The sequence below is a fragment of the Eschscholzia californica genome, unplaced genomic scaffold (assembly GCF_041429995.1).
Source record: "Eschscholzia californica isolate CP2 unplaced genomic scaffold, dmEscCali1.0.p SCAF_4, whole genome shotgun sequence".
In the NCBI taxonomy this organism is placed as follows: domain Eukaryota; kingdom Viridiplantae; phylum Streptophyta; class Magnoliopsida; order Ranunculales; family Papaveraceae; genus Eschscholzia; species Eschscholzia californica.
This window is the reverse complement of record NW_028238461.1, coordinates 3,459,961-3,486,583: the sequence shown is the minus strand read 5'-3', so window position 1 is coordinate 3,486,583 and position 26,623 is coordinate 3,459,961. Positions and strand designations below refer to the sequence as shown.

General features: G+C 36.5%; 1 protein-coding gene across 1 annotated transcript; it reads left to right on the top strand.

Moving 5' to 3' along the window:
• Positions 1-1,793: 1,793 nt before the first annotated feature.
• Positions 1,794-26,093, top strand: SPK1 (guanyl-nucleotide exchange factor). Its single transcript, XM_086673594.1, has 32 exons — positions 1,794-2,121; positions 2,348-2,407; positions 5,519-5,605; positions 5,883-6,045; positions 6,276-6,403; positions 7,070-7,179; positions 7,342-7,397; positions 8,462-8,559; positions 8,712-8,849; positions 9,988-10,302; positions 11,054-11,317; positions 12,756-12,923; positions 13,007-13,198; positions 13,458-13,501; positions 15,155-15,224; positions 15,451-15,612; positions 15,872-15,979; positions 16,093-16,130; positions 16,755-16,899; positions 17,544-17,670; positions 18,643-18,836; positions 19,154-19,284; positions 19,669-19,744; positions 19,893-20,003; positions 20,976-21,158; positions 21,640-21,783; positions 22,528-22,701; positions 22,779-23,126; positions 23,209-23,541; positions 23,627-23,812; positions 24,510-25,484; positions 25,585-26,093. Exons 3-32 carry the CDS (start codon positions 5,522-5,524, stop codon positions 25,837-25,839), a joined length of 5,520 nt encoding a protein of 1,839 aa, XP_086529720.1. The 5' UTR covers positions 1,794-2,121; positions 2,348-2,407; positions 5,519-5,521; the 3' UTR covers positions 25,840-26,093.
• Positions 26,094-26,623: the final 530 nt, after the last annotated feature.

The following is a 26,623-nucleotide window of genomic DNA, read 5'->3' as shown; positions in this document are numbered from 1 at the left end:
ACGAACTTCGAAACACTTATAAGGGATAAAACATTGAGGTGGTCACAAATTAGAGTCGAAACAAAATTAACCCAAGTAAGAAAGACAAACAATATCTAAGTCCTAAAAATGAAAAAAGAGAGAAAAACAATGATTTAGTTACAAAATGGGGAGTAGGTCGTTTTAGTTTTTTTTTGTTGAAGAAGGTCGTTTTCGCTTGGAACTATCAATACGCATCCCCAAGGGTGTTTGACTTATATCAGTAGTTCAGTACCGCCCAACCATTTCCAACTCCGGTTACATATAGAATCCGGGGAATTTTGAATCTATGCACTTGAGTGGAATTATGGGTATGCTTGATTTAGCTTACTAATTCGGTCTATGCAGTCTTCTTATACTTAGAGCTTTATACTCTTATCATTTTGGTGTTAAATTCGGTTCGGTCTCACTTAATATGATACACAAAATCACAAATTAACCAGACCAAAATACCTTTGTACTCCACATCTTTTTTTCTTCATATAACAAAAAAGTAATTGATCAAACACGTAATAATGCGTTAAAGAATATTTACACACCTCTATATAGACGGAATCATGTCCATAAGATCGTGGTATGCAACAAAAACGACACTTCTTGAGCTCAAAGTTTGGAGACAACAACAAAATGAGATAGTACACAAATTCGGTGTTGTGAGACCGTTTCTAAAGCTCGTGCGCCCCCTTGGAGATTCTGGTGAGGAGAAAAGATATAGTCACGAATTTGAGTTTTTGAAAGATTATGATTGAGAGAGAAAGAACAAATGTGTATAACAACCCTCAAACTGGGTTTACATACCCATAGAAAAAGTGCCCCTATGACCGTCAAATGGGAGGGCTTTGGGTGCTTCTAAAGGCACCGGACCAAAAGGCAGTTAGCATCTGAAAATTTTATTGACTCGGGTCAATGACCATTGATCCGAGTTCTCTATAAGCACCGGTTTTTAATGTGGGTGACGTTCACTTTCGTTTGCTTCTTCCATCTTCTTCTTTCAAAACAAAAGGAAACTTCGGTATTCTAGTTCTAAATAGGTGAAAGAGTTGACCGTCCCACTAATTCAGTATTCTAGTTCTGTTTTTTGTCGTGAGAGCGTCAATTTGGAAAGTATTATTATGTAAACAATTATCTGGTTAAATAGGAGAGAGGGAGAAGAAAATAGAGCATAACTGTGTCTACTAATCGGATACAAATCTGTTTTTAAGAGACCATATTATCGTGTTTATCACTCTCTGTTTATGCTTTTGCTAAATATATGGTAAAGTAGGAGTGTATGTTTATAGTTTATCCCTCTCCGTTTCTTAAATAATATAAATAAGCACTACCCACGCAGTTGATATTATTGTTCTTTTAAGTAATTTAGAGATAGATAAGAGAATAACTTTAGGCAGTCTTTTGTTAGTAGTTCTAAATGAAAAGCCTACATTTTCGTGTTACTAAAGGGGAGATGGGTTTTAGTCATTGCAAGAAATTTGAAATTGAAATTTCTGGTTGGTTTTGTGAGAGATGGATGGAGGGGTTAGGATTAACTGAAAAGGGATCGGTTCCTACATAATTGAACGGTGCTAATAGAGAAAAGAGCGGTTAGGCCTGGTGCTAATAGAGATGGATGCTAACAGCCTTTTAACCTGGTGCCTTTAGAAGCACCCGAGGGCTTTTTAATAAAAAAAAAAAAATGAGGGGAATCTAAAACTTTCCATAAAAACTCGAGTGAGTTCTACAATTTGTCATTGGAAAATTTTAAAGGCGCACTTCAAAGTGTCATATTGATCTCATCTGATGAACCCGGGATAAACGAGAAGCGACTCTCGGTTTCAATCCGGGATTAATTACGTCCCTCTAGTTATAATTGAAAACACATAGAACCCTCAAACAGCTCACTCTTTTTTTTCGGGGCCGAGAAAGTAGAGAGAGAAAGTTGGGAAGTGAGAGAGAGATATTGGTTGCTGGAGTTTGAAGGGATTACAGTTCGACGACCACTTAAAAGAGTAGAGCTAAAGAAATCAATTTCTTTCTCTCTCTCTCTTTCTCTTCAAGTATTAATCCCACACTAGTACTACTCTTCACCGGCATCGGCGTCACTATCACCACCAACATTTAGTAGTTGTACGAATCTTTAAGCTATATCTATCCGTTACTTTCTCTCTCTCTCTACCTTTTTTGTTTTCTTCCCAATTTCACATCCACTACTATTTCCTCATTTCCCCTTCATATCTTTCTCTCTCACTCGACAAAAAAGATACCTTTTTTTATAGAGAGAGAAAGTGAGTGAGTGTGTGTATCCTGAACTGAAATGAGCTTTTGTTTTCTCATCCACAATGTTCATTTCTAGGGTTTCATCTTCGATCTGCTTCTCTTTCATGTTTTAGACACTTTTACCTCAAATCTTAAGGTTTGCCCCTTCTTTATCTTCTTAAGCTGTTAAAATGTTACTAGTACATTATTTATTTCTTCTTTTCTACTTACAATGTGTATGTTGATATTTCTGTATTATGCCATTAGAAGATTACTTATTGGATCTGTTTAAAAGGAAGGGTATTAGAAACATAATAGAGAGAGAGAAATAGAAGAAATTTTTTGTTAGATTTCTTAGTCTTTTTTGGTCTGCATTTTTTGATTAAACCTACTTTCTAGGTAAAGGTTTCAACTTTCCAGATATTGTTCATCTCTGTGTTGTAATGTGGATGGTGAATAAATAGAGAGTAGTTGAACAACTCCTCTATTGTTTCTTTATAGCTGTACCTCTTTTACATATTCTAACTTACCATTCCTCATCACATGTTTAGACTTCTTAGGGTTTCCATTTTGGTCTTTGAGATATTTGATGGAAATTTATACTCCCTCCTATCATAACCCTAATTATGAAGATATTTCAGCTGAAGCTTATATAAGCAATAGCTAATCGAAAATATAAGTGACCATGTACTTGAATTATAAACATAACTCAATTTGAAAAATGAATCATAATATTCATTGCATGGGGACCAAAATAAAAGAACAGGAAACACTTTGCTAGTTTTTTCTGAATGATATGAATATAGTTTTATGTACTAACAAACAAATGTAAATTTGATCTTAGAAATGGACCACACCAGTAAAGGTAGGTGTCTACCAACCCAAATTTGATTAAGCCGTAAAATTTGGATTAGTATATATGGTATTTATTAATTTTCGTTATCGTTGTTAAATGGTATTTTAGGAGGTCATAATGTTATATCTTGGAGTTATTTTTGGTTCAAAATTCGTTCTGATGTAAGTAGGTACCTTTTTTGAATGTAGTAGGTATCTTGTGGCAAGTTTTAGGAGGTTTCGAAAATAAAATTATGTCTTTAATGAACTTATCTATTTCGGATCTCTAGTACGATAGCAGCGAATTGGTCCGTTGAAGAAAATAAATTTTCTTCGTATTTTTCCTTTTCGATAAAGCAAAAAACCCTTATTATCTGTCTGAGCAAAGAAATAAACTTTTAGATGTAGAAGTAGAACAGTAGCCGTCACACATGCTGATCCAGAGAGGAAAGTGTTCTGGACATCTTAGCACATTAATGGTCATGTGCTCATTACCTGTATCTATGAGTAGTCTGAAAAGTGAAAATATGGTCTTATTTCGTAGGAATAAAGTAAGTCCCGTTCTCATGTGTATGTTCGTAATGCATTTTAGATGTTTATCTTTTTTTTTGGAACTTATATATATATATATATATATATATATTTATATATATAAAAGAAAATATGTTTATGAATGGTGGATGAAATGATGAATCTATTCCAGTAAACCCATTTTGAATAGCAGAACCAATCCTTAAATATGGTTTCCCAGCTCTTCCATTCTCATCCTTAATGTTTGTTATGGAATTTCCTAGAACTACCTAAGGTTGTTTTGCTTTTCATATATAATGAATCAGAATGATTTTTTTTTTTTGAAAATTATATTGAATATATAACCAAAAGAAAAACTGTACAAGGGGGGAGATAAGATCCTGCTATCTCACAGTATCCAAGTCTCCCAATTACTAACTACGTCTACGTAAGAAGTCAATTTATACTTCTCGACGCATCTAATCCAATTATAGATTGTTCCTTTTACATCATCTACGTCAAGATTCGAGTGATCATTTGAGTCCTTAAAGATTTTGTCATTTCGGTTCTTCCAAATATTCCAGATGATTGCGGCCGGGATTACTTCCCAACCAACCTTCTTTGCTTTCGGCTTGCCGATCCCCTCCCATTGTTCGAACATGTCGTTGATAGAATTTGGTCTGCACCATTGAGTCTTCAAGGATTCAATGAAATAAGACCATATATTATCAGCAATGCCGCAATGGATGAACAGGTGATTTATGGATTCGTCAGCTGACTTACACATCACACACCTATTTACTAGCTGGATGCCCCTGTTCTTCAAAAGATCCATCGTAGGGATTCTTTCTATGAAAGTGGCCCATAGCAAGAAACTCACTCTAGGAGGGATGCTCTTCCTGTTGATAGCTCTGGTAAAAAAACTGCTTAACGATTGCTCCTGAGGCTCAAGTAACAAGTAGCATTCCTTGACTGATAACTTATTCTTCTCCTCCTCCCTCCACACCCTCTCGTCAGCCAGAACCCCCAACCTCACCCCTTGAACAACCTCCAAGAGTTCCATATACTATACTGAATCAGAATGATTTCATTTGTAGTTTCTTGTTTGATCCAATTTATTGTGTACTTTCTTACTCTGCAGTGGAGCCGGGTCTTAAAATGTTGTTTCGAGTTTTCTGCTCAATTTATATGTCGAAATTTGAGATAGAACTTGTTTTCAGATCTGAATTTGTTAGAGATATAAATTCAGATAACAACTCATGTTAGACAAGCAAAGTACGTCACAAATACAATTCATACTTAGAATTGGGACAAAACAAATACAATCTTAGAAGGGAGGTGTGGCAACTCGTTCCTGCTGCAATTATATGGAGCATATGGAACGATAGGAATAATAAGATCTTTAAAGAGAAGAACCTCAACTCTTCAGTTGATATTGAAGATGTGAAGGGCACAATCTTCGCTTGGATTAGGGGAGAATAGATAAATTTAAGAATGTATCTTATCTTGATGTTGTTATGCAATGGGATACATGGATGATGTGAGACATTGTCCAAAGTATCCCACCCACCTGTAAATAGTTTCTTTTTCTATATATTCAATCTAATTTTCAAAAAAAAAAAAATACAATCTTAGTGATGCATTGATCTCCAATTGTTAAGTTTCTTGCAGGATCTAGTTTCTCGTGATTTTTCTTGGATTCAAGCTATTTTAGTGCACTAGTTAAAATCTACCGTAGGTTAAAAACTTCATTGTTTACTATATTAATGCACTATATGCTGCAGATAGGTGAATCCTCGTTTCTCATTACTGTTGCGTTAATAATATTTGCATTAAATTGCGAAATGTATAAACTGTTCTTGTTACTTATCATCTCATAGAGCATGTACAATTTTATAATCTTCTAGCCTGAATGTGCTTTCAGATAATGGAAGAACTATCATCTAGTGGGCATCGCTTTAGAAGAGTACAACGGCATTCAGTTGGTCGGACACCGGAGTTAGATCCTATTGTAAGTTTGTCGCTCTTTAAGACGGCAGTTGTTCTTTCTTTTTGGCTCAGTGGTTGAAATTTTAGAGTTTTTGTGTTATGGAAAATTATTAATCTGAGCAGTGGTAAGTTTACAATTGTATAGGTTAGTTGTTCTTCTTCCTCCCTTCCCCCTAGGTTTTTTGAATCTTTAATATGACCAGTTGACAACATTATTAATAATCTGGTAGAATGTTCTGAAATGAAAAGGAGAATGGTCCTGCTTTCCGCACTAATTCTGTTTCATCTGTGACTATCAGCAAACCGAGAATTTGGAGCAGTTGCCACATCTGAACGAGCTGGTTCACTGCTACAAAGCTGATTGGGTAAAGGATGATCACAAGTATGGGCACTATGAAAGCATTGCTCCCATTTCATTTCAAAATCAAGTTTTTGAAGGGCCTGATACGGACATAGAAACAGGTAAGGGGGAACTGCATACGAGTTTAGTTTGATGAGATTTATTATGTGAAATATTCTTTTGATATACTTTTCCTTTAGGTTCCTGGAGTTGCAATCGTTTACCTTGCCCTTTTGCAGGGCAGGTTATAATTCACTAAAAGCCTCTGTATGAGTTTTAAGAAGTGCTCCTATTATTTATATTTAGTGTTCATGTCTCCTTTGTGTCTCTTCTATTTTTTATGTGGCTGCAGAGATGCGTCTTTCAAGTGCCCGATATTCTGCAAATGAAGATGTAACTGATGATGATATCCCTAGTACTTCAGGAAGGCAATCAGCAGAAGCTTTCTCATCTGAAGCGGCGTACACGAAAGTGTTGAAGGTAAGGTAGTGGCGAGGCCTTGGTTTTCTTGGGATTGCATATTTAATTCAGCATCTTTAATTTCTTCACTTGTGGTAGTACTCTAGTATTCCCCTCGTTGTTATCATGGTAGATTCCTCCCCTAGTTCGGAAACAAGTTCAGATCTGTGTTTCGACAATAGGGTTATAACTTTTGCAAGTGTGTCGGTTTCTCCAGATGTAGGGATATAGTTCTTCTAATTCCAAGTTTCAGTTAATTACCCTTGTTAATGGATTTCTTTCTCTCGATCAAGAGATACAAACTTGAGTCATGTTTCCTTTTTTGAATGATCGACAACGTAACATTAGAATGCTAATGTGAACAAAGGAAGAGATGGAAAGCTGTGCCACAGGTTTGTACAAACCTAATAACCTCTTATTAGGTTCAGAAGTATTTTATATGGAGAATCACTGAATACAATTAGTAAAAAAGGGTTCACTTATCTATTTTTGTTGAGGAACTCATGAGTCAATGCAAAATTGTCAGATCATTTGCATGTGAACGAGTCGATTCCGTGGATGGAAATGAAGGTGTCTCTTTAGAATCACGTCTTGCACTTTTTAGTTGTGATCTAATTCTCGTTTATCGAGTCAGCCGCTTTTCCTATTTTGCACTTGACTTTTTCTATGTTTCAAAATCTCTTGCAGCACTTCGGGGAATCACCTTTGCCTGCTTATGAGCCAGCTTTTGATTGGGAAAATGAGAGGTCAATGATATTTGGGCAAAGGATGCCAGAATCTAAGTCCCATTATGGCAGGTTTAGCTATTAACTACGATATGTTTTTTTTTGTCATTGATGCACACAACACAATACTCTACGCTATCTGTTAGACTATGCTGTTGTGCTTCATAACCTGTTTAATTATCCTTCTCTTTATGTTCTAGGCTTCTATTTCTGATTCTCTCTCCTGTGTATCAGTGGTTTGAAGATCTCCGTGAAGGTCTTATCCTTATCGTTCCAAGCAGGACTAGTTGGTGAGTTCTGTTGAGTTATAATTTCTTTGAAGTATCTATTACTGGGTCATTCTGTTATTTGGAATTGTTTGACACTTCCACCTACATACTCGTAATTCATTTTTTTTGAATAATTTGATAAAATTAGAGAAAAAAGAAAGGATATGCAAACCCCAAGTGGCTAAAAAAGGAAAAAAATTACAAAGAAGAGATGAATGCCTCCCAATTTTCTACTACATCGACAAAAGATCTAAGTTTTACCCCCGGGATGGTTCTACTCCAATGGAAGATGAGACATTTAGAAGAGAAAACGATGTACTTTTTGAGTAAAGGGTACATACCCGGATTATGGGGGATGTCTGATGTTTGTAACAAGTGACTACTGATTACTACTGTTGGATTTTTGGTTAACTGTTGATGTGTGATATTTTTCTTATTATGAAAATTTGAATGAACTAATTGCGAGACGAATTTTACATGAAAAGGCCAGGCTTACAAAAATTGGAAAAGCCAGCTGAAATACCTCAGTCTAACATATAGCCCTTCCGCTTCAAACTTCCGCTTCAAACTTCCGAGTCAGAAGTTCTTGGACATTCGTTTTCTTCTATTATTAGCTGAAATTATTCATAAGAAAAACTTCAGTCTAACAAAAGAGTTACAATGAAGCAATCAATCCCTCTCAAACCAACACAAAACCCCTATATGACAAAACCTTCACCCATTCCTGAAACAATGTCACTTGAACTCCTTGTACAATGAGTTCGGCTATGATCCTGTTGTCCTTGGTATACTTCCTTCCTACTTTCTATATGCAATCCAACACACTTGGGAGATTTGGGTCTTAAGAAGATGAAAGCAATGAATGCAGCCTTAATATCAAGTGATATAATTTTTCTTTATTTAGGAGATTAGTTTAGGTTAATTTAATGATAATTTGATTATAAATTTTTAGCATTTGAAGTTGTATGTAATTTCTTGAGGTTTTTCAAATTTTTTGTGGTTTAAGTGTCCTCATAGAGGAGAGCTGCCTTGTATGTGTTACTACTCTATATGAATCTAACTTAGTTTTTTACCTTTTATTGTAGAACCATTCTATGGTACAATTTGCTTATACAATAGGGAGAGGCGAGAAAAATTGTCCGAGGATTTCTATTTCCACATCCTACCGACAGAAATGCAGGATGTGAGCTCTGAATTCATTAAGACATATTATTGTTTGTCCTACACATCCTATTCGGCTCTTGCATCCTTTGCTTTCTGTTTATTCTGTACTTGTGCTAATAATTTGACTTCCCGAGAAAATAAACTTTGACATTTTCTTTTGTCATTAACCAGGATAGAGTTTCTTCTGAGCATTGTGGCATATTCTCTTTGGATGCCCCATCAACAGCAGTATGCCTACTAATTCAGCTAGAAAAGCCTGCCACGGAAGAAGGTGGAGTCACCCCTTCTGTGTATTCTCGCAAGGATCCAGTAAGTTGGAGCCTATTTAGTTATGCTTACTACAGTTATCTTCACTTAAATATCAGTAGTTATTTATCTCTATTTATGGTTACTTGTTGTTTTTATAATTCTCGCTCACACTCTACTCTAAAAACCAATTTATTGGGTCTCTGACTCTCTTTAGAGACTAATACATACAGTTGACCACGCCGGTCGTTGAAAACTAGGTATGCATGATGAAATATGCTATTGCCTACTGGAAGAACTTCTCTTAGATATCTTATGCATGAATCGACGTGAGCTACGTATAGGTTAAGGCTTTTTTGCCTAAATCCAAAGAAAAATTTGAGAAGGAAGCTAGAATATTTGCATGAGGCCTCCACTTTAATGTGATCTTAGAGCATCTCCAATGCAAAACTCAAAGAAACTCTAAAAATCCTATGTGTCGAGATTCAAATGTCAATCTCTAATTTTTCTCTTTCCTTTTTGTCAAGATTGAGATCCTCTATTCGAAGGACTTCTCCAATGCAACACTCTAAAACTCCAAAAATTGCTTATGTGGCATTTTTTTCATTAAAATATATGAAAATGTTGAGTTGGCATTCAGAGATATCTCAAGAGGACACTCTAGAAATGGAGTGTCCTCTCGAGATATCTCCATTCTACCCTCGACACGTCATCTTGGAGATCTGAATTGAGTTTTGCAAGGAGATGAATTTTGAGATAAAAACTCTAAAATTCCTACGTGGCACTCCGAATTTCTAACATTGAAATTTGCATTGGAGATGCTCTTATTCTCCGAACTTCAAGTTTCAAGTTTCATTCTATTAAAAACCAAAGTATCTATATTTGACTCGAGTTCTCATAACAAGCAAGAAGATAGGAGTGAAAGGGTCATATCCTTCAGTATACTCGTAAGGGCTCTATTGTATATGGGTTTTCCAACAACAAAACCTGTGCATCTGTCTGGCATGCATATATCATCTAGATATCATTGTATTTTACTAGATCAGAAGCAGCTTAAATAACCAATTTACTTTACATTAATTGCCAGGCTTTTCCTCATTTTTTTATTTTGATTTTCTTATTGTTGGATCTTGGATGATGCTTGCTTATCTACTTGGGGGTTCTTTATAATCTCATGCTGCAGTTTTTATTACCACAACAGGTTCACTTGACCGAGAGGGAAAAACAGAAACTAAATGTGTGGTCTAGAATTATGCCTTACCGAGAGTCCTTCTCTTGGGCTATCGTTCCACTGTTTGATAATAATGCTGCTGCAGCTTCTGGTGGAGCAGCCTCCCCTAGCAGCCCTCTTGCTCCTGGTATAACTGGATCAAGTTCCCTTGAAAGTGTTGCTGAACCTGCTACCAAGATCACTTTAGATGGGAAACTGGCTAAGCGTTCCAATGGAAATTCTTTCATTGTTGAAATATCAAATTTAAATAAAGTTAAAGAAAGCTACACCGAGGACTCACTTCAGGTGTGCTTTTAAAGTTCTGCTAATCCTTTCGAGGGTTGCATCTCTCTCTTTTTGATTTCTATTTCTTGTTTTCATGGGTTATTGATTTTCTACTCTTTAAAGGATGATAAACTAAATTTCTAGTGCAGTCTTTGAAGTGTTACTTGTTATCAGCACAGACGGACTGGTTCTTTGAGCCTCTTTTCCCTTAAAAGCTGGAATTTTACTGTTTGAACTTGAGTGCAACATTGTGTACATCCGTTTTCCTGTTGATGTTTCTGGCATCATCAATTTGGTCTGCCTCAGGTTTTTTTGTTCTACCACTGCAAATGACGACCATTGTCCCAGTATGTAATTGTATATCTAAGGGACCCCTTCGATGTATGGTACATTGACTCCAAGACTGCTTAAGTTTGCTGAGTAACTTAGTTCATATATAAGCCATTCTTACTATTTAACCCACTCGAAGTGAATATGTTTTTTATGTGAAACTTTGAATGAATATACACAGTGAATATATGTAGTTTGATTTGGTGTTCCTTCAGGGTTGAGATTTGTGTTGTTTGTGTTAGTTTTTTTAGTAGATAATAGACACTCGAGGCTTTGAGTAGGATATGAACTTCGGGAGTTGTAAGCTCCTACTTTTAGTCTTCTTTATCCTACTTGATTCGGATGTTACGCGTGACAGCGTCTCCAAATGAGATCATTGCCATGGTTTATGTTTTTTAGTGGTTGGATAGCTAATGAGTTGTATGAGAAACATTTTCTGCAGGATCCTAAGAGGAAAGTTCATAAGCCCGTCAAAGGTGTTTTGCGACTAGAAATCGAAAAGATCCAGGTCAGCCAGGTTGAATTTGACAATGTGTCAGAAACTGGAAGTGTGACAATTGATTCCCTTGATGTCGGGGATCGCTTTGTTGATTCTGCAGTTACCAAAAGTCTGAATAATAGTGGTGAAGGGACTCTAAGTGGAGATTCTAGGAACAGAAATGGTTCAAATGTTCTTGGAAATAATCCAGATTTCGGTGCTGATGATGTGAGTATTAACTACTACGCCCTTTTGTTTTCTCCAGTCCTGGATTTGACTTCTAATGATCTTACAAGTTACCATTTCTTCCTTATTTAGCAAACCTGATATAAAATTGATATATTTTCTCATGGTTTTTGAGCTTATCATTTACATTTCATTTGTTCAATGATCTAGATACTGTGAGTTTCCTGCTTGAGTATATGTCCAAATTTTGATAAAATGATCTAGATACTGTGAGTTTCCTGCTTGAGTATATGTCCAAATTTTGATAAAATGATCTAGATACTGTGAGTTTCCTGCTTGAGTATATGTCCAAATTTTGATAAAATGATCGGTTCCTTAATGTGAATGGTACATTGAGAAATAAAAAGCTTGAAAGTGTAGTTCTAAAAGGACAAGCAATCCTGTAATTCCTGATAAAAAACCAAGACGATAATGGAAATGAAATAAAAGGTGGACTTTCTTGCGTAGTGAGTTTAATTGGTTGAAGTTATCGATGATAATTCTAGCCTCTAGGTCAGGTTAGCAGGTGCATTCGTGGGAAAGTATCAATGATTGGAAAATATATTAGGGCGGATGAGAACAGCACTCAAACCTTATAGATAAACTCATAAACACTCAAAAACAGCAAAACTTAGTAAGAAGGTTGGGGGGGGACACTACTAGAGAGTACGATCCTCTTTCAAGAATTAGATCAGTTCCCAGAACAAGCTAGGCAGACAGTATATAAAAACCAAGCCCCAGTTTTCTTCGTGATCTGGACGGACTCATGATGGTTATTTTTCCAGGAATAAAAGATGCAAACGTAACCTTCACTCAGATGCTTGAGTAAATTATTTTTGTTTATTTGTATATGTAATAAAGAGACTCAAATTCTCAAATCTCCTTGTGGATTATGCATATGTGGAAGCATGTAAAATCATCTAGTAAATTTAGAGAACAGTTCTGGATGTGATACAATATGAAAATTTCTGTAGGCAAATCAGGTTTTTGCAAGCGAGTCACAGAAGTCCTAAGAAAACCGGAATGTTTAAGAAACCCACAACAGCATCAGTTCTAACTAATAAACTAGGTAACCATCATGATACAGAATCATCCTCATCATCCAGCTATGTTAAACTTGATATTCCCAATATGGTTTCATTTATTTCCATCTGATATTTCCAATACAGTCCCTCTAGTGGGATTTGAAACCAGAGCACCACATCATATCATACACTTTGACACTGAGGTAAAGAGGGCACTAGTTCCTCCCCCACATAGTCAAGTAATTTTTAAGTTCAATAATTTCTTCTCCAAATAAACGTAAACCGGAGAATTGAAATCCTCATTTCCAATTAAGAGTCGTTCAAGTTGGAAATAAGGTTATAAATTTTAACCACAACGTGACGAATATTTCTCGGTTTATGTGACTATTTACTTACTGTTAAGTAATTTTCTGCAGTTCCAAGCATTGGACTTTCGTACTATGACAAGAAGCGAGCCTTTTACCCAGTTGATCCATTGTCTTTATGTGTATCCGTTGACTGTCAGTCTGAGTCGGAAAAGAAATTTGTTTATTCGTGTTGAGCTTAGAAAGGATGATGCTGATCCACGTAAACAGCCTTTGGAGGTACATCTGCCTGAACAAGTTTTGACTATTTTTCTTTATAGATTTGAAACTAGTAAAGTTAAGCATTGGTATTCTGTGCTTAGGCAATTTATCCAAGGGATACAGGAGCACCACTTCAGAAATTCTCGCACACGCAAGTTGCTGCAGGTAGCAGGGTTGCCTACTACCATGATGAGATTAAATTGTGCCTTCCTGCTATTTTGACACCACAACAACATATTCTATTTACTTTCTTTCATGTTGACCTTCAAACAAAACTTGAAGCCCCAAAGCCAGTAAGTCATTATTTTGCATTAATTATCTCTCCTTTTTGGAGTGTCGGTGTCCGTGAACTTATGCCTCACCTTCAATTCTTTTATCTAGTTTCTTGGATTATGGGTAGTTTCAATTCTTCAATGCACTTTTCTGATCAAACCCGTTTAATCTTTTATCTCCTTCAGTTTTAAATAAATTTGAGATCGCTTACCTATTGTCGGCTACAAGTGATTAGGTCATCTTCGTCTCTGATTTTTGTTTGTCTATTCAATTGTGCAGGTAGTCATTGGATACGCTGCTCTCCCATTGACGATGCATGCTCAGTATGTTATTTTCTTGTGGCCAATATAAAAGTTTTAAGGGGACAATACAAAATATTGGAAATCTTATATAGACAAAAAAATCATAGGGAGACACTAGTATATTACATTTTAACTGATATTTCCTAGAGGATTTATTTTTCAAGGTAAGTCCCCTTCTTTACCATAAGACCCTTCCATAAGCTTTAGATTTATTTCTTCTTCTTCTTTAGAGAGAGGAAGTGTGCTAAGAACATTTTTGAAGATGACAAAATCGAAGGCACCAATGGTCGAAGAACCTTCATAAAAAGAGAGATAATTTTTATTCAAACTTAAAACTTCAATACGCTAGGTTTTCTCTTCGCCAACATACTTGGACTTTCGTTGAATAGCTCTAAACATCTTAGATTGTGGGGAAATATTTGAGTTTAGTTTCTAAGGTTTTGGAACACTAGAAACCAAGCATATTGGAGTCTGAGAAGAACATTTTTGGAGATGGAAAAATCAAGCAAATCCAAGGCACCAATGGTTGAAGAACCTTCTTCATGAAGAGAGATTATTTCTTATTCAAACTTTAATCTTCAGTACGTTAGGTTTTTCTCTTCATCAACATACTTGGATTTTTGTTGAATAGCTCTAAACATCTTGGCTTTAGGGGAAAGATTTGAGCTCAGTTTCTAGGGTTTTGGAATCCTAGAAACTGATCAATTTGACGAGCACGGCACATTGCCATGCTCGTGTTTTGTGGGAATCCCACGAAAATTTGGCCAAATCAGAGGAGATGTTGCCACGAAATCTGGGGAAAGGAAGCAAAGTTGCCACAAAATCTGGGGAAAGGAAGCAAAGTTCGCACGAAATTCGGGGTGTTAGATCTTCATTGCTAGAGATTTTTTCTTTCACCATGAAGGGCTTGCAAAATGAAATAGTGGATAAGTATTCCCACAAAAATTTTGCCTGCCAGAGGCAAAGTTGCCACAACATTTTGGGGGTCGGATCCATCTATTGAGGTTTTTTCTTCCACCGTGAAGGGCTCGCAAAATAAAATAGTGGGCAAGTTGGAGAGGATAGAACTTAGATTTTCTCCCGTTGAATGTTTGAGGTTGGTTTTAATATTGTGAAATGTGGAGGTGATGGAGGTTGTAATTTGGTTGTAATAATGGTGAAAACAGAATAAGAAGAAGAATATGTTTGAGTCCTTATAGTTATGTCCCCAATTAAGTAGAAATAAGTCAACTATGCTTGACTTGCATTGGACCCGATTTAGTTTCTACAATTTATTAAGTGTTCGGTTTGTTTGTTCACCAGTGATATTGCTATTGGTTTTTGTTTAAGAACATTGAACATTTTATTTTCATTTTCTCGCAACAGCAACTTCTACTTCGGAATCAGTAGGAAGCTTCCTCTGACATTTTATTAGCATTAGTCCTGACCTAATTTAGTTTCCTTACAGAAACAAGAAGGGAGTTTCATCATTTCCATGTTATTAGTGAAAAAAATTCTTTCAGATAAAATTTGATTCTTGGTTCATTGGACAATTGAATATCTGGGTTTCGACTGGTTGGGAGTTAAATTTAGGAAGTGGGAGAAGTTGTTACTGTTTAACTATTTATAGTTTTTTCTGTTCACTTTATGATGACTTCTCGAGTCTTTGACAGATTTAATCCATATTGACTTCAGGGTGCGATCAGAAGTTTCTTTGCCAATAATGAAGGAGCTGGTCCCTCATTATCTGCAAGATAGTGGCAAGGTACTTTTAGGCTAATCTGTTGGCTATACTTACCTGCATTTTATTGTGCCAAGGGATATTTGATCTCTTTGGGAAATACACAGAAGGTCAATTGATTAAAAATCTTTTGGGATTGGGATTTCTGAAGTTACTTTTCCTGAGGCTGTGAGATTGAGTCAAACTGAAATGTGGAAGTTCCTACTTTGATGATGTAAAGGCAGCAATTGATGATCTGGTTGTTTTACAGGAGAGGCTTGATTACTTGGAAGAGGGGAAAACTGTCTTTAGATTCCGGTTAAGATTATGCTCGTCTTTGTTTCCAACTAATGAGCGTATTAGAGATTTCTTTCTTGAATACGACAGACATACTCTTCGAACAAGTCCACCTTGGGGTTCTGAACTTCTTGAGGTACTTTTCCTAAATTATTGTTTGTATTCTTTGCGATCGTGTGCGATATATTGCCACTTCGATACAATCAAAATATCTGTGTCTGTACAGTCAAGGTTCCTCATTATCTGACTTAATAAAGACATGCATGTTGGTGCACTCAGGAAGATAGACACATTTTTTTTCTGTCTGGGAAACATCTTCAGGAGTGAAAGCATTGGTGATGCATGGTTTGTTCTTGGTAAATATTTAATAAGAAAGTATGTGATGTTTTATGCAGGCTATCAATAGTTTAAAGAACGTCGATTCTTGTGCCTTGCTGCAGTTTCTGCAGCCTGTACTGAATATGCTTCTTCATTTAATAGGCGATGGTGGTGAAACCCTTCAGGTTGTTGAATAAATGTTATCGGTGTTTTCATCTTTTTAGCTCTTGCAGAGTAGGATCTATCTCTTAGTATTCGTGCATAAATAGTAGCCTTATTTTGATTTAAGTATCTCCAGGTTGCAGCCTTTCGAGCCATGGTCAATATCTTAACACGGTATGAATCCGAATCTAATTTTCTTGCATTACAATGATGTCAAATGTTGCCTCCTGAATCTTGTTTCTTTATAAAGGTGTCTATGTAAAGTTATTTTATTACTGTCAATTGCTTCTCTCCCAAGCTACTAAGTTTGGTTGATCTACTGTGATTATTAGTTATCATCTGGGTCAAAATGTATTTGTTAGTTTTTGAGGCAATGGTAAGCACACCTTTCCCTTGTTTTTTGTTGCAGCCTTTGTTACATAATAAATTCTTATGATGTTCATTTCCATAACTCTCCTAAGAGCTAGGGGGTTGATTTTTTTGGTACTAGTTAAGTGATTTGTTGGGTTCTTATAGTCTTAATCTTGTTTTCCTTGTGAATGCTAATATTATATTCGTACGGTTTTGTACTAATTGTCTAGTAACTTCTGCTGTCATGTCTATTAATCACACACCTGCTTTTTTGTAGTCGTTTCTATTAAGCCCATTTCTCCTTTCTTACTTACCATCTAATTAGTGGGCCTCTCCCGGTCACGTCCTTTGTTTTAAGCGAAAGTGCCAAGCTCCTGACTTTCATTGCTATTGTGCATTTATTTTCTTTCTATGTGTAATCTTCATTTAATTGTAAATTTTGTACAGAGTACAGCAAGAATCATCAGATGGTGCTGAAAGAAATCGTTTTCTGGTTAACTTTGTTGATTATGCTTTCGATGATTTTGGGGGTCGGCAGCTGCCAGTTTATCCTGGTTTGTCCACAGTATGGGGAAGTCTGGCTCGCAGTAAGGTAAAGCCAGACAATGTTTGCCATTAATTGTATCAGGCTTGCATTGGTGGTTCTTGTTTTCTTTAGAGTGCATTATCATATTTCAGTTTTTCATAAACTAGGTAACATTTCTAGTTAGAGATTGCTAAATTGACTATTAAACATCATACTTGCAAGATCTTTTTTTTTGAAAGTAATACTTGCAAGATCATGGCTCCAGATTCGAAGTATCTAGATTTCACTGCTCTATTCCTCTCTATATATGTTGGTTTTTGAATCTTATGTTTCTATATCTGGAAGATGTAATCGTGTATGACCATATCTGAATCTCGAGCTTGCTGTTTCCTCCTAATTTGCTAGATAGATCAAACATGGCATTGAATTAAATGTTTTCTTAATAGTTGCTGGATGTGCACCTTTGTATTTATGGCATAGTACTGATCAGTAGCCACTAATATTCAAGTCTCATAAATATGATCAAACACTAATGTTGTTTATTGGAATCAGCAATCTCTGCTATTTTCTAGCTGTGTTCTTACGAAGTGGAATGCTTTTATGTTGAAACCAAACCTTGCTTACATGTTTAGCCACAATTTGGCTGGCCCTTGTTATCCATCTCAATATTCAAAAACATCCATCTCAATGTTCTTCCTTTTCCTATGCAGGCGAAAGGCTACCGTGTTGGGCCAGTGTATGATGACGTCTTAGCAATGGCTTGGTTTTTCCTAGAACTCATTGTGAAATCAATGGCACTGGAGCAAGATCGCCTTTTCTATCATACTCTTCCTCTAGGTATGATTAAATTCTGTGAAGCTCATTTCTTGGATTGTTTCTGTTACTTCTTATGATCTTTAGATTTATGCTGCTTTACTTTGTTTATGCATGTCTCATGTTTTGCGTTTTAGGAAAATGATAACAAATTAGTTTGTTTTTATATATTGTCCTGTAATTTATGAATAAAGTCTTCTAATTGTTATATGCGAGTCACCTGCCTTAAAACGACTCTACATGAGTTCTTTCATTGTTTAACTTTGTAATAGTTGTTTTGCTGAATCCATACTATATCTATGATGTAACATTATAACTTGCTGTTGTTATGATTGTACATTTTAATGTTTCTCTATGAACTCAACCTTTTTCTGCTAAATAAAATTTAATGATGATTACAGGCCAGTTTCTAGAGATGATATATTACTAGTTTACTTATGATACTTGAAGTTGAAATTAAAATATTTTGACATCCCAGATGTCTTGATTTTGCCAAAACTTCGTTACGTAGTTTTATGTAGTCATTGTTGTGCTCATGCCGAACTTGATCAATTTACCTTTCGCTTCTTCAGAACAGCCCCCCGTATGTATCTCAGTTCAGCCTAAGTGATTAATTCACGCCACCTTAGTTCATTCAACAATCTTGTTGCTAAAATCTAGCAAGCAACACCCTCTTTGGGGCTTGTGTCTTATCCTCTTGCAACCGAAAGCTATATAGCTGTTCTGGTGCTTAGACATCAACTGTTAACGCATCTATTTGATACCATTAACTTGTATGAAAGTGTTCGATCTAAATTCTGGCTTTGCTCTCAAATTCTAACAAATTATTTGAGTCTTGATCAGAAAGTTGATATTTAAAAATGTTGTTGACATATTCTGGTTTAGTGATAGATCTCTCATGGTTGTTGATTATTGATTAATAAACTCGGCATGTTTATTTTTCATACAACCGTATATATTTTTCATCTGGTTTGAGTTTTGTTTTGTGTTCTGTAGGTGAAGATGTTCCTCCATTGCAATTGAAGGAAGGTGTGTTTAGATGTATCATGCAGTTGTATGATTGCCTTCTCACAGAGGTGCATGAGCGGTGCAAGAAGGGATTGAGTTTGGCAAAACGTTTAAACAGCAGTTTAGCCTTTTTTTGTTATGATCTCTTATCTATTATTGAGCCTCGTCAAGTTTTTGAACTGGTATACCTATTTTTGCATTTTATTTGGAATCCATTGCTTTGTATTTGGTCAGCGCAGATCGTAGGCATCATGAATACAAGATGACGCCCATTCTTAGATTCTTTCATATTCACACGACAATTAGTAAATCATTCGCTGGTTTAGTAATTGTTTCTAGTGTTTGCCCTCTAAAACTCAGCACAATCTAAATCTATAAAAACGTTTAAATTATAAACGACAACAAAGTGAGCCTTTCCCATTGAAATTACAATAATGAACATTTTGCATTTCTTGATTGTGCATCTATATAATGCTAAAGTGTTATTTCATTCACACAGGTTTCTCTATACATGGACAAATTCTCTGGAGTTTGTCAATCGGTTTTGCATGAATGCAAGCTTACCTTTTTGCAAATAATATGTGATCATGATCTTTTTGTTGAAATGCCGGGGAGAGATCCTTCAGATAGGTGCCAAATTAATCATCTTTTCATTTCTCTCTCGTTTTGTGTGAATTTATAGTTTCGTTTCTGCAGTCAACAAGTTTTATACTTGTAAATTTATATTCACTAGGTCATGCAACATAATGACATGTAGAAAAATATAGTTTTTTTTTTTGATGAAAATGTAGAAAAATATAGTTACGACCCTGTTCAGAACTCACATTGTGCATGTAATGATATATTCCGAGTTTTACTCATGGTTCCTGCAAACTTATATTTGTGTTAACTAGTGTATCTCCTTCTCAGTGTTGGGGGGCTTAGTTAAAGTGTGGTTCGAGATGCATGTTATATTTGTATTCGTTTTCTATAAGCTGAACTGTATGTTTTTTTTTACTGCTCTTCATTTTGTAGGAACTATCTTGCATCTGTTCTAATACAGGAACTTTTCCTCACCTGGGATCATGATGATATATGTCAACGAGCTAAAGTGAGTTATTCTTTTTTATTATTGATTAGATCTGTAGTTTTTAGTTTATACAATATTCTTACTTTTGATGAATTTATTCTCGGTTTTGAATCTCGTACGTGATCTTCTTTTTGATTTGCATCAATAACCTTTATTTTTTGTCCTGTAGGCAGCTCGAATCTTGGTAGTGCTGATGTGCAAGCATGAATTTGATGCTCGTTACCAAAAGCACGAGGATAAATTATATATTGCCCAGTTATATTTTCCTCTGATCGGACAGGTCCAGAGCATCACACTGCTTTGCATTTTTATCCTCTGTACATAATATTACAAAAAGTCTTCTTTAGATGTTTTTTGAATATGTTAGAGTATTTCCCTCGTTATAGCAATGTAGGATTACTAAGTATCTAGGAGATCTATATTATGCAGAATGTATCAAGCTACTAAATAGCCAAATAAAGTTTTGAAGGACTAAATAATCAGATAACCGGTAGATGCTTAAAACCCCATGAAACTGCTAAAGGAAACTTATGACATCCTTTTTTTTTATCTAAATATGAAAATTTCAGACGTCAAGTCCCCAAGTTATGATCGCTTATAGCCACCAAACGATATGATGCTACTATGACTTGCCAGAGAGGCGCTCCTTGTCCTGAAAGCATTGGGCATCAAACTTGTACTTGTAGCATCCTACTAGGATTTCGTCGTATAATCTAACTCAAATCATCTCTCAACTAGTGAGTGAGCAGTTGTATAAGTATTTCCCAGACTGTGATACCTGATAGTAGAAAAGTCTGGTCTCGTTGTGATACACTTGTTTCACACACCCTAAATTTGCCATCAATCACTAACCACATAAAGGATGCCACCTTCTTGTAGATGATTTTATCTCATCTGGTCTTAGAAAAGAAAGTTACAGACGAGTTAACTAAAAAGTGGAGTGAGACCTCTAGACAAGCATTTTATATTTTTGTTCCTCGAAAATATGAGAACTACCTGACATCATGGATGCACACTGACACTAAGCTATCTCCTTGAACTCTTGATACTTGTCAATTTGACCTGCTTAGCACCTTGCACCTTCTGCTGATGTTTAACTGTGTTTGTCAATTTTCACCAACTTTTTGAACGTTACACTGCTACTGTTGCTTACTAGTTTGTAGTAAAAATTCCGATTATATATCTGCACCTTACTCGTGTCAATGGATGCTAATTATATATTCTCGTATTTTCTGCATTATAATGCTTGCAGATCTTAGATGAAATGCCGGTCTTTTACAACCTAAATGCCACTGAAAAGCGTGAAGTGTTAATTGTCATTATGCAAATTGTACGCAATTTAGATGGCGCATCACTTGTCAAGGCATGGCAACAAAGCATAGCTCGTACCAGATTATTTTTCAAACTGCTGGAAGAATGCCTTGCACTTTTCGAGGTTCAAATCTAGCTATAATTGTTCTTTATATTCGGAGATAAGGTCATAACTTACTGACTTGAGAATGTTGAAAGAAGTAACATATTAGTTTCGATGCACAATCACATGACAGCATGCTTGAAATGATGTTTATGAGTTAAGCTATGGCGTATCCTTGATGAAAATATGAAATCACTTTATATTAGTTCTGTTGACACTTAATTGTGGAGTTTCTTCTCAGAGAAGCCGCAATAAATATAATGTCCGGGCTGAAATCTCACTTACTTCCCCTTAAGGCCCAGTCTTCAGAGAGGCATTTGCGGTTTTATATGTTATCGAGCAGTTATTGTATTGCATAAATTTCTGATATATTTTTGAATCTGAAGTTCATGCAAAGCCATTTCTGATCACTCATATATCTTTATCATTTTTGTCGCCTGTTACACTGTTAGTTCTCTTTCTTCCTATGAGTTTGTCTAATGTTACATTTCATATCTTACAGCACAAAAGACCAGCTGACAGCATGCTTACAGGTTGCGGTTCCCGCAGCCCAGATGGCGAAGGATCTGGCTCCCCAAAATACTCCGATAGGCTTTCACCTGCGATTAACAACTATCTATCTGAGGCATCACGGCAAGAAGTTCGAGTATGTTTACTTCTTTGTATTTTATGCATTACTCTGTCTGCTGTTGATGAGAATTATGCACACTTTAACTCGTGCTACCTACCGATTGATACTTGTTCTTTCTGTCTATGTTATCATTTCCCGAGTAATATATGATGTAGCACTGTGGCGGACTTAATTATTGACTAACAGTAACATGTATAGTTTTTTTTTGTTGTTGAAAGAGTAACATGTATAGCTTGAAAGCCATTTAAGAGAACAATAAGTTACATAAAAAGAAACAGAATTCTGTATCCTAACTTGCGTCAAAGGTTTATTGCCATTCAATTAGATAATAAGATCGATAATAACGAGATAAAACCTTCAAAAATAATTAACATTCACCTATTAAGATAAAAAAAACCTAGAACTACCCAAAGTACCTTCTAAATCTTAACTGGTCGCTCGTCAAGCCATGGTTGCTTGACTCATTTCAGATCCCCACCGTTGGGGCTGTGTTACGGTGAAAATTCCTGCATCAATATCTTTTTCTATCAAACTGTAAGTCTACGATTCTAAGTTTTGGGTAATTGCGAGAGCAGCGTTGCTGTTATTTTGAAGATAGTCCTTGGATCCTGAAAATGTCTGGTAACGCATTCAAGTCAGTGAAATAGTCTGGAATCTTCATTAATGGGAAGGTTTCTCCTTGGAATTATGGTACCACTTGACAGGGTTTATCCTACCACTTATGACTAATTGACTACTACTACTTCTTTGCTAATGCAGGCTCAGACAACACCAGAGAACGGCTATTTGTGGCAGAGAGTCAGTCCCCAATTAAGTTCTCCTAACCAACCATACTCATTAAGAGAAGCTCTTGCTCAGGCTCAGTCTTCAAGGATTGGGACATCAGCGCGAGTGCTAAGAGAATCGTTGCACCCAATATTGAGGCAAAAACTGGTATAGTTCTTCTGTTGTACATGCAAAGTTTCTTTCATATCATGGTCAAATCTGACAAACACTGTACCCATATTCAGGAAATTTGGGAAGAAAATCTAAGTGCAGCTGTCAGCCTTCAGGTTCTGGAAGTAACAGAGAATTTTTCCTTGGCTGCATCACCCCACAGTATATCTACAGATTATGGGAAGTTAGATTGTATCACATCCATATTTGTGAGCTTCTTCTCGCAGAGTCAGTCTCTAGCTTTCTGGAAAGCTTTTATTCCTGTATTTAGCCACGTCTTTAAACTTCACGGAGCGATATTGATGGCAAGGGAGAACGATCGCTTCTTAAAGCAAGTTGCTTTTCATCTTCTCCGGCTTGCAGTTTTTCGTAATGATAGCATCAGAAAAAGGGCAGTAGTTGGGCTGCAGATACTCGTAAGGGTAGGTTCCTATGTTCATGGTTGTTGGTGGCGTGATGTATATTCAGACCTCACTTTCTGACTTTACTGTCTTCTATTTGCAGTGTTCATTCTATTATTTTATGCAAACAACGAGATTGAGGGTAATGCTGACAATTACTTTATCTGAGTTGATGTCTGAAGTACAAGTGACTCAAATGAAGCCTGATGGATCACTCGAAGAGAGTGGTGAAGCTCGACGTCTTAGAAAGTCTTTAGAAGAAATGGCTCATGAGACTAAAACCCCAGACTTATTGAGAGAGTGTGGGCTGCCTGAAAATATTCTTATGGCAGTTCCGGAAAGTTCATCAGAGAACAGATGGTCATGGTCAGAAGTAAAATATCTGTCCGACAGTCTTCTTCAGGCTCTTGATGCTAGCCTGGAACACGCTCTCGTGGTAAGTTCATCTTTATGCAGTATCTATGGACTCCAGCAAAACAATGAAGGTGTGTTGTGTAAACTAAAACTGCGTTGTTTCGTAGGCTTCTGTGGTGAGTGTGGATAGATATGCAGCTGCTGAGAGCTTCTATAGGCTTGCAGTTGCATACGCGCCGGTGCCGGATCTCCATATAATGTGGTTATTACATTTATGTGATGCACATCAGGAGATGCAGTCATGGGCTGAAGCTGCACAATGTGCAGTTGCTGTTGCTGGAGTGATTATGCAGGTGAAAAATGTTCCTTATCAAATTCATTGGGAATTAAACCTATTTATTTCTAACTACTGCTGCACTTGGTATCTGGAAAGTTTTGCAAATATTCTCATTCAATTCAACTTATGAACTTAGCAAATTATGTTATGAATACTTTTTATCATATATTTTACTATCCTATTTTTCTAATTTAATATGGGCCAACAAGAAAATGGTATACATGATTGAACTTAAATAAATAAAACCAAGATGGATAACCGCGTAATTTCCGGGTTTGAAGCGGAACCTATATTTGCTTGCGATGTAAGCTTTCTAGTGGTGAACACATTGTTGCTGTATATAAATATATATATATATATATATGTACGTTTACATTTTAGGGGACGGTGATATTTGGGATATTTAAGACCTGCCTGCCTCAGCTAGAAATTTTGTACACGAGGACATCGAAACTACAGCATCTAACAGGCAAATAAAATTGATTTTGTCATTTGTGAGAAGTTATTTTGAACACTCGATGGCTTGAAAAATGTGCTTAATCACCATTTTATAAAACGCAATGAGGATGAGCTCTATGAACTTTGTTTTTTATAATCGGATATGTTGTTTCTTTGTTCACTGAACCATCTTGAAAACCTAGTGTTCTTGCTTTTAGTATGAGATGCCCATAGACCCTCAATTCGTGCTAACGTTTTGATTTAATTCTATGTAGGCTCTCGTTGGAAGAAATGATGCAGTGTGGACCACAGATCATGTGGCTTCATTACGCAAAATCTGCCCAATGGTCAGCAGCGAGATTACTGCGGAGTCCTCTGCAGCAGAAGTGGAGGGTTATGGTGCTTCTAAGCTCACAGTTGATTCAGCTGTGAAGTATCTTCAGCTTGCAAATAAGCTTTTCTCACAGGCCGAGCTGTTCCATTTCTGTGCAAGCATCCTGGAGCTTATAATTCCTGTTTACAAAAGCAGAAGGGCATTCAGTCAGCTTGCGAAATGTCATACCACCTTGACTAGCATTTATGAATCCATCCTTGAACAAGAATCGAGTCCAATCCCTTTTACAGATGCCACATACTATAGGGTAGGGTTCTATGGTAATCAATTTGGGAAGTTAGATAGAAAGGAATATGTATACCGAGAACCTCGAGATGTACGGCTGGGAGACATAATGGAGAAACTTAGTCACATATACGAGTCGAGAATGGATAGCAATCACACTCTTAACATAATTCCCGATTCTAGACAGGTCAATGCTGAGGAGTTGCAGCCTGGAGTCTGCCATCTTCAGATAACTGCTGTAGACCCTATCATGGAAGACGAAGATCTGGGCAGTAGAAGAGAGAGAATCTTCTCTCTCTCCCCAGGAAGCATGCGTGCTCGTGTCTTTGATCATTTCTTGTTTGACACTCCATTTACAAAAAATGGTAAGACCCAAGGTGGACTGGAAGACCAGTGGAAACGTCGTACTGTTCTTCGAACAGAAGGTTCATTCCCTGCCCTTGTCAATCGTCTTTTGGTGGTTAAATCTGAATCGCTTGAGTTCTCGCCAGTAGAAAATGCAATAGGAATGATTGAAACTAGGACTGCTGCACTACGAAATGAATTGGAAGAACCTCGTAGCTCCGACGGCGATCAACTCCCACGCCTCCAGAGTTTGCAGAGGATACTGCAAGGCAGTGTTGCAGTCCAGGTATGTCTTTGTCTTGAAGCGCCATTGATCTTACTTACGCTTACGGAATTGCGATCCAAATTTTCTTATAATGATTGACACATATTTTGCTGATATGCAGGTAAATAGTGGGGTCCTAAGTGTATGCACAGCTTTTCTGTCGGGTGAACCTGCAACCAGGTTAAGGTCACAGGAATTACAGCAACTCATTGCCGCTCTTCTTGAATTCATGGCCGTCTGTAAGAGAGCAATCAGAGTCCACTTCAGGTTAATTGGGGAGGAAGATCAAGACTTCCATACACAGTTGGTAAATGGGTTCCAATCCCTCACCGCAGAGCTTTCCCATTACATTCCTGCCATTCTCTCAGAGCTTTGATGCTCCTGTATCAGTTGTTAATAGACTTAATTTCGTGTTCTTTTGGTGTTTTTCCGAGGTAGTGTTCATGTGTTTATCAAGTACCCAGATATGTACATGATTGCTGCATTATTGTGTTCTTGTAAAATGTTTTCATCTCGACCATTTTCAAGTTACTCCTGTTTTTTGGTGTTGTACTTATTCTAGTTTTGGTTCAGGAGTGGATTATGTAACTATGAGGTCAATTTATGAAGGTCAAAATCTCGAACCTGAAATTCCATTAAATATTCCCGAAAACATAATTGAAATGCCAGTTTTGCCTTCAAAACTTGTAACACTTTTTGCTGTAAAGAACAGATAAAAGTGAGTCTAGGAAGAGACTCGAATCAAGAGATTGAGAATGAAAAGTAACCTTGAAAATGGCGCTTCTCTCCCTCCTTTGTTGAGAACGGAGAGAGCGTGAGGGAGCTAAGTGTCAAGCACCCTCTATCTGTAAAAAAAAAAAAAAAAAAAAAGAGAAAAATTTGGTCAAAATTCCTTATAAAGTTTTTGTTTTGGTGAAAATAAAGGTTCGTCAATTTTTTTCAGTCTTCATCTCCCCAGGTACTTTCTTTTAATTTGCATTAGCTTTTCTGACATCTTGCAACAACTTTGCAATACCTTGCATTAGCTTTGCAACACATTGCAGTTTTTTTGTAACACCTTGCAACGACTTTGCAAAAATTATTAGGTTTTTAACTAAATAAAATACAAATATATAGGTTTTTACACAAAAAAGAAATGTGATTTTAGATTATTAATCAAT